This window comes from Cherax quadricarinatus, chromosome 57 (assembly GCF_038502225.1).
Source record: "Cherax quadricarinatus isolate ZL_2023a chromosome 57, ASM3850222v1, whole genome shotgun sequence".
NCBI classification, from domain to species: Eukaryota; Metazoa; Arthropoda; class Malacostraca; order Decapoda; family Parastacidae; genus Cherax; species Cherax quadricarinatus.
Genome location: NC_091348.1, coordinates 5,507,329 through 5,516,286, shown reverse-complemented (window position 1 = coordinate 5,516,286; position 8,958 = coordinate 5,507,329). Strand labels below are relative to the sequence as shown.

Sequence of the window (8,958 nt, the reverse complement as noted above, 5' to 3'; positions counted from 1 at the left end):
GCCATTGCTGTGTACACAGATGGCTCTAAGTCTTCTGACGGCGTAGGATTCGCAGCAGTGTTTCCGGACAGCGTCGTACAAGGGCATTTACTATCTTCAGCTAGTATTTTTACTGCTGAATTATATGCCATCCTTACAGCACTTATCCGTATTGCATCTATGCCTGTGTCATCATTTGTGGTTGTCTCAGACTCCCTTAGTGCTTTACAGGCTATACAAAAATTTGATACACCTCACCCCTTAGTCCTCCGTATCCAACTTTGGCTACGCCGCATCTTTACTAAGCATAAAGATATTGTTTTTTGTTGGGTCCCTGGTCATGTTGACGTACAGGGCAATGAACAGGCAGACACTGCTGCGCGGTCAGCAGTACATGACCTACCAGTTTCTTATAGAGGTATTCCATGTACGGACTATTTTGCTGTAATATCTTCCCACCTTCACACCCGTTGGCAACAACGTTGGTCTACTATGCTCGGCAACAAACTTCAGTCTATTAAACCGAGTATAGGTTACTGGCCGTCTTCTTATCACCAGTGTCGAGGTTGGGAGACTACTCTCTCCCGTCTTCGCATTGGCCATACTCGTCTTACTCATGGATATCTCATGGAGAGGCGTCTTGCTCCTCTCTGTGAGAATTGCCAAGCTCCATTATCAGTCAGCCACATTCTGTTGGACTGCCCACTTTATCAACGAGCACGCAGAATTTACCTCTGTCGTCGTCTTCGCCCCGCTGCTCTCTCTTTACCTTCCCTTCTCGCTGATGGACCCACCTTTCATCCGGACTCTCTCATTGACTTTTTGACAACGACTGACTTACTTCACAAATTCTGATACTTTCAGCCCTTTCTACTTGTATCTCTTGCTACCCTCTACCCCCGTACTATCCCCTGCCCCGCTGTTTTCTGTAACCTGCTGATCATCCCCCCTCCCTTCTGCCATCCAATTCCCTTGCTTCCTTCCCTACCCTGCAGCGCTGTATAGCCCTTGTGGCTTAGCGCTTCTTTTTGATTATAATAATAATAATAATGATATAATTATGACCATTAGAAGCAGCAAACTCATGACAAATTGGTAATGCTAGAAACTAAATAATTTCAGCAGAATATTCATAGGTTAATAAGCAAAAGATTCTTGTGTAATTTAATCTTGTAAATCTTCGTTATTATGCTACTTTGATATCTCTGTTTACTTTAATGATACTGCAGAGATAACATGACTGATTTTTGTTAAATCAATTACGTATTATTCTTCATTGTTTATTACCTCTGTCAGTCTTATGTTTTGTCTCCCAACTCCTGCAGGATACTGTTGCCTCTACAGTCATGTTCCTCTGTAATCTTTTTTGACTACCTCTCGCAGGGTGGAAATAAAGTGTATTATGAAACTAAAACCAACTCTACACTCGTATTTATTTATTGCCAAGAGCGCTGGATGACCTGTTGGTTACAGGCTTTACTAATCTCGCCTCCCTACCTACTTTTCTCAAAGAACGTCCTTGTAGCATTTTTCTCTATCTTTCGATACCTTTTTAATGCCTCTCATGTGTATATCTCCGGCAGGTGTGGTGCGTGGAGGTTGGGTCCGAGGTAACCTCCGTCAGTATGGCGGGGAGGGAGGTAGTGGTAGGAACCATCAAGTCAGAGATGTTTATGCTGCAACTCCCTCTACCCACAACCACCGTCCCAAACCAGCGTCCTAGGAACTTGGGCTCTAACCCTCGCCCTTCTAGAGCAACCACCACCAGCTCTCTCCCGTCTAACCTCAGCGCCAACAATACACAAACTAATAAGCTCACACCTTCCAAACTCAACACTCAGAAAAAGAATAATGGAGCCTCGATCAAGACAAACAACGAATTACAGAGCAGCAAACAACCATTTAGAAATACTAACAAAATACACTCACAGGCTTCGAGAGGGGACCAGGAGCTGACAGTATTTGACTCGACACCTCCAGAGGTTCACCTGCTCTCCACTTGTCACTCTGAACCTGTCTACGACGTTACATTTCCCAGGTAAATTTTAGAAACTTTATCCACTGTCTGTCAGTGGAACTGTAACATTAGTTAGTCACACAGTCTCCTTCATACACTTTACAACAAGCAGTGATAAATTATTTCAAAGCAATAATTTATCACTGCTTTCCCGTTAAGACTCGTTGATTAACCCGCAGATGGCTATTTAAGCAATTGTCAGCAACTGTCAGCATACAAACCCGGCTTTTTGATTCGGTATTATTTTTTAATTCTGCCAAAACAATTGAATACTTTTATTTTGGGTTTTGTTGTTCTTCGACAATCGTTTTGCTAGTTATCATTTTGCTTAGGAATTCGTTATTCTGTCAAAAAATCGGAACACATTAACAGAATTACTGTGAATGTTGATCCGCCGCTGCCTCGTGTGTACTCACCGATTTGTGCCTGCGGGGGTTGAGACTTAACGCCTGGCCCTGCCTCCTGAACCACTTTGATCAGCATCACTGACTTCTGGCCACTTGGGCCTAATCATATCTACTCTGCAAGCTGTGTATTGAATTGTCTCAACCATTGCCTCATCCAAGTCATTCCACTTTTCAACCATCCTCAGACTAAAATGCTTCCATACATCCCTATTACTCATCTGTGTCTTCAGCTTTGTGTGTGCCGGCACCCTTGATCCTGGTCCCATTAACTCAAATATGTCCCTGTCAGCCCTATCAGTTCTTCTTAAGCTTTTGCATGCAATAATAATGTCCTTCACCTTCCTTGTCCTTCTCTAAAGTCGTCAGGTTCAGCTGCTTCAACCTCTCCTTACAGCGTATTTCTTTAACTTTCTGGTACTAGACTGTTTGCAAACCTTTGGATCTTTTCCAGTTTCTTCACGTGTTTGACTCCTCAAAGGAGGATCCTTTACGCTGGTGAGGGGCTCTTGATCTAGGGAATTGGATCTGTGCTCCGATTCCCTGAATTGAGCCTGAATACCTTTCATCAACCCCCCCCCCCATGCGCTGTATAATCCTACGGGTTAAGCGCTCCCCCATGATTATAATAATCACGTGTTTGACTGTGGGCTCAATGCTGGGGCCGCGGACCCAGTGATTGGTCTAACATGTGCCGCGTAAAAGATTTTGAAGGATTCTTTATTCAGGTTCCTTTATACTATTCTGAAGTTTGCTAATCTTGCACATGTTGCTGCCATTATGCGATTTATGTGCAATTCTGGTGACATGTTTGGTGTTATATTCACCCCCAGGCCCTTTTCACTCTTGATATTTGCAGGTTCTCTCCACATATGCTGTACTGTGTCCAGTATGCCCTCTTCTTCAAAACACTTGAGCTTGCATTTGCTTGGGTTGAGAAGATACTTGTTTGATAACTTCTACAGACCGTTGAGATCTCTTTGGAATTTATTCGTGTGTGTTCTCACCTATGTGGTTGCAGGGGTCGAGTCCCATAAATTGCATGAAATATTTATCTAGTTTTGTAACAGTAGATGTTATGAGAATACATATGCGTGTGTACTCACCTAGGTGTAGTTGCATGGGTCGAGTTACAGCTCCTGGCCCCGCCTCTTCACTGTCGCTACTAGGTCACTCACTGCTCCATGAGCTTTATCATACCTCTTCTTAAAGCTATGTATGAATCCTGCCTCCACTACACCACTTTCCAGACTATTCCACTTCCTTACAACTCTGTGACTGAAGAAATACTTCCTAACATCCCCGTGACTCGTCTAAATCTTCACCTTTCAATTGTGACCCCTTGCCCCTTGTTTATGTGTCCCATCTCTAGAACATCCCGTCTCTGTCCACCTTTTCGATTCCTCTCAGTATTTTATATGTCGTTATCATATCCTCCCTATCTCTCCTGTATTCCAGTGTCATCAGGTAGACTTCCCTTAACCTCTCCTCGTAGGACACTCCCCTTAGCTCCGGGACTAGTCATGTTGCAAACCTTTGCACTTTCTCTAATTTCCGTACATGTTTGGCTAGGTGTGGGTTCCAGACTGATGGTGCATACTCCAATATAGGTCTGACGTACAGTGTACAAGGTCCTGAACGATTCCTTACTGAGATGTCGGAATGCTATTCTTAGGTTTGTTAGGCGCCCATATGCTGCAGCAGTTATTTGGTTGATATGCGCCTCAAGAGATGTGCTCAGTATTATACTCGCCCCAAAATCCTTTTGCTTGATTGAGGTTCGTAATGCCTGGCCCTCTAGACTGTACTCTGTCTGCCGTCTTCTTTGCCCTTCCCCAGTCTTCAAGACTTTGCACTTGCTGGTGTTGAACTCCGAGACAGTTTCTGGACCAAGCCTGCAGCCTGCCCAGATCCCTTTGTAGTCCTGCCTGATCCTCCTCCAATTGAATTCTCCTCATTAACTTAACATCGTCTGCAAACAGGACACTTCTGAGTCTGTTCCTTCTGTCATGTCTTCACATGTACCAAAAATAACACCGGTTCTTGGACTGACCCCTGAGGAACCTTGCTCGTTACAGGCGCCCACTGTGACGCCTCATTATCATGTGGGAGTTCGACACGTGGATTAGGTAAGAAATACTCACGTAGGCTGGTATTACGTATAATTACAGATAAGGTGGATAACGCCCTTACAGCCGTGACCTGCCTCCTTGCTCACTCTCATATAACTGACTGACTGGCCGCCCGTACCCATATGTGAGAGGGTCTTTGAATAATGCCAGGTCAGCGCAATGAGTTCAGATAGTGACTCAGGCAGAGACGGTTGGTCGTGAGTCAACTGACACAGTGGTTACTGGTAACTGGTTACTACTACTGAGAGCTCGGCGACGCTAACGTATGTCGTCCCGACATACAACTAATACAAACTAGAGATGGCAGGTATACGGCTTGGGCTGATTCTATACAATGTCAAAGTACACAACAATTAAACATTATAACATACATAAGTAGAACATTGGAATGGAAGCTTACGTGACTGAAACTGTAATGTAATACAAGGTATACTATAGTACAACTTAAAACTCAACAAATGAACAACGAACTCAACGTTGAGATTACAAGTGATAAAAAAAAAAAATTTGATCGATCGATCTGTATTCATGTGATCTACGGATTCTGAGGAAGGAATATATACAAAGAAAGAGTGTTTAACAGAAAGGCAGATTCGGTGCACTCAAATCTAGACTGTTAACTCTCAGAATGCGGAGAGAACATGAACACAAAAAAAAAAAATTCTTGAATACTGATAAGTTGATACTGTAATTTATTCATCTATACAGGTTATTTACATTTAACCCCAACTCTGCTAGGGTGAGATTGACATATGCAGAATGGGTGTCATCTCTGGGAGGATCAAACTCTGTAGCATTGGCTAGCTCATGCTGTATTTGAGGCAAATCTGAATTGGACGTTACAAATGATACTTGAGGATTTCTCAATACCTGTCGTGTACGTAGGGAATAACGACATTCAGGTTGATCGTCTGACTGAGTATCAGAGGAAGAGAGTACAGGATCAGGAGGATTGTCAGAGTCTGTCACATTAGTCTGGGTTGGAACATCATTATCATCACATACTAACTTCATATGATCTAAATGCGATTCTTTATACTGACCAGTACTAATCTCTCTAACCTTATACTTATTACCAGTGATATGTTCAACTACTCGATAAGGACCAACAAACTTTTGATCAAGCTTTGGCATTGCAGACGTTTTGTTAAAGTTAATCAGCATAACTCTCGAACCTACTTTGATTTTGGATGGCTTTGCTCGAGTGTTTGCGACTCTTGTAAATTCAGCTGTTGATTTATGAAGTGTTTCACGGATTCTTCTAAAAACACTTTGAGCTAAGCTGGTACGAGTTGCTATGAAATCATCAGGGTTGTAATTTGGTTTCGGATTAGAATATAACAACTCGTACGGCAAACGTTTATCTACACCATACAATGCATAATGTGGAGTGTCACCTATAGAAACATTGTAAGCAGAATTTATAGCACACTGCACATCATCCCAAGTTTCACTGTTGGGATTGATAGTGGCTCTCAAGACATCAAGTACTTTCTTATTGGTTCGTTCCGCTAACCCATTGCTGGCAGGATGATGATGAACAACGGTGGATTTAGAGATCTTGTACAAGGTACACAAATTTTCAAGAATCTCATTACAGAATTCACCTCCATTATCTGTTACTAGGGACTTAGGAGTGGTATGCCTGCAGATAATGCGTTCTTTAAACGCTTTAGCTACTGTCTCGGCAGTATTATCTGCAATAGGAACTAACTCACAATATTTGGTGAAATGGTCTACCATAACACACAGATGTTTGTTACCTTGGAGGGAACATTGGAAATTAGTTAACAAATCTAGCGCAACTCTTTCCCACGGTTCGCTAGTAGTTGGATATACTTGGATTGGATTAGGACCATTAGCATTGCCTTTATGTTGCATGCAGACACTACATTTCTTAACATACTCAGAAATATCAGTTGCCATACGAGGCCAAAAGTATTTCAATCTGGCTTGTTTTACTGAACGATCCATACCAGGGTGTGCAACACCTGGTACATCGTGAACTAGCTGTAAGGCTACGTTCACTAGTGACTGTGGAATTACTAACTGGTATACTCTTCTGCTAGAAGTACCCAACTCAGCTGTTCGATACAGTAATTCTTGGTTCATGACAGTCACTGATGGGTGCTGGTGGCTTCACAGTCAGAATAAGATCTTCCTGGAGCAGGAATCGAATCACACCAGACCACATGGGATCTGTTCGTTGAGCATTCTTTACATCTTCAGCACTAAATGGAGGGTCTGCAGTTACTATACTAACATGTCGCGATAAGGCATCTGCGACTACATTTGACTTGCCAGGTAAATGCTCAAAGGTGGGATTGAACTCTTGGATAGTCAAGGTCCATCTGGCTAACCTTCCAGTAGGTTGTTTGTTCTGGAATAAGGGTATCAGTGGAGCATGGTCTGTCAAGACATGAACAGAGTACTGATAAATAATGTCTCGGAAGTGCTTTAAAGACCATACTATTGCTAAAGCTTCTTGCTCAGTTACTGTATAATTACGTTCAGCCTTCGTAAGGACTCGGCTAGCAAATGCAACTGCGTTGTACTTGCCATCGGTCTTCTGAGCTAGTACGGCACCTATGCCAATTGAACTAGCATCAGTTGTCAGATAGAAGGGCTTAGAAAAATCTGGAAATTTCAAAATTGGAGCAGATGTTAGCTTTTCTTTTAGAGTTTGGAATGCTCTTTCTTGACGGAAGGTCCAAACAAAAGGAGCATCTTTCTTAAGCAACTCAGTTAGAGGAGCAGCTATGGAAGAAAAATTGGCAATGAAAGATCTATAAAAACCTGCTAAGCCCACAAAGGATCTTACGGCATCAGCAGTTTTGGGAGTTGGAAAATTTAGTACTGCAGTTACTTTACTTTGGTCAGTCGTAACCCCTCTAGGAGTGACTACGTGACCAAGAAACTTAATTTCTGATCTGAAAAATTGACATTTAGACGGTTTGATCTTTAAATTGGCTTCTTCAAGCTTACCAAGTACTACATCAAGTCTTTTCAAGTGCGTATCCACGTCTTTAGACATGACAATTACGTCATCTAAGTACACCATAAGTGCATTACCTATGAGACCTCTAAAGATATTAGTCATGAGCCTTGAGAACGTGATAGGGGAAGATCGTAATCCAAACGCCATACGGAGGAAGTGATAATGACCTGTAGGAGTGGAGAATGCAGTTAGCTCTTGGCTGTCCTCGTGAAGAGGGACTTGCCAAAACCCTTGTAACAAATCTAGGGTTGAAAAGACTTTGTTATCTCCGATATTACGTAAAAGATCACCCAGTACAGGGAGTGGAAAGCGATCTGGAATGGTTTTCGCGTTTAACTTCTTAAAGTCAATCACTGGGCGCCAAGTATCATTTGCTGTCTTCCATACCTCAGGTAGTGGCTCTGTTTCGATAGATGTGTTGAAGATTGTTGTTAATAGTACACAGAGCGCTTCTTCTCCCTTTCTTAGGACCCATGGAGAGATGTTATCCGGCCCCATCACCTTTGAGGTATCTAGCTCACTTAGCAGCCTCTTCCCTACCTACCTTCGTAGTGAACCAGGTACCTCGGTTAGTGACGATCATGTCTCTGTATTTCTCTACACATGCAGTAAGAGCAGACATTGTCAAGTGTGTTCTTGATAAAGCCTCGTGTAGATGAACTGTCGTATTTACTAAAAGGTCTACTTTTTCTGTATTTTCTTTTCCTACCAACCCCAGGTACTTTCCACTAACATAAACTTATTACCCAACCTCAAAATTCTTGTATATAATATATATATATATATATATATATATATATATATATATATATATATATATATATATATATATATATATATATATAATCTCAAGGCTTCTTCTGTAGGCTTTCACATTGCTTCCAGTGTAGGGAGATGGATTGTTTACCACTTAATGAGTTTATTACATAGCTCATAGACACAAATTTGCACAAAGTGATGCTCACTATATATAGAAAGCCAGTGCAAATCAGCTGACTTTAGTCACGTGACTGTAAAATCTCACTGATTTGTTTCGGTCACTTAAATTGCCTGAAATATTTCTCTAGTTTTGTAAAAGTAGTTGGTATGAGAATATATATTAGTGACTGTTGGCTGTTTTGGGATTCCATAATTGTCCCAATGAAGGCTAATGCAATCAATGGTTGTCAAGGGCTTTCTTGTACCTAGAAATTAGTTTTAAGTTATATGTTGCTCCATAGTTTTCATTTGAGAAAGGGAACACCTCGAGGAGGCGGGGGGTAGGGGTAATTTTTTTCAGTATATTGAAGGTCAAATTTTGATTTAGGGGATGTCGCCCCTTTGAGGGAGGAAGCAGTTTTTTTTGGTTACGTTTTATAATAAAAAATTAAATATACACACACGTCCTAACAAGGTGGAGCTGGTGGTATGATGCTCCTGTCCCCTCAC

The 8,958-nt window shown here is 41.9% G+C and overlaps 1 protein-coding gene across 2 annotated transcripts in view; it reads left to right on the top strand.

Annotated features, from left to right (window-relative positions):
* The first annotated feature begins 1,048 nt into the window (after positions 1-1,048).
* Positions 1,049-8,958, top strand: part of LOC138854389 (uncharacterized) — a 9,196-nt gene continuing 1,286 nt past the window's right edge. Inside the window, exons 1-2 of one of the 2 annotated variants that reach the window (XM_070097303.1) lie at positions 1,049-2,017; positions 7,999-8,098. In XM_070097303.1, the coding sequence (XP_069953404.1) occupies positions 1,605-2,017; positions 7,999-8,098 (513 nt within the window). In that variant the 5' untranslated portion in view covers positions 1,049-1,604. The remainder of the gene's footprint in view (positions 2,018-7,998; positions 8,099-8,958) is intronic. The other variant, XM_070097304.1, reaches the window with a different exon arrangement.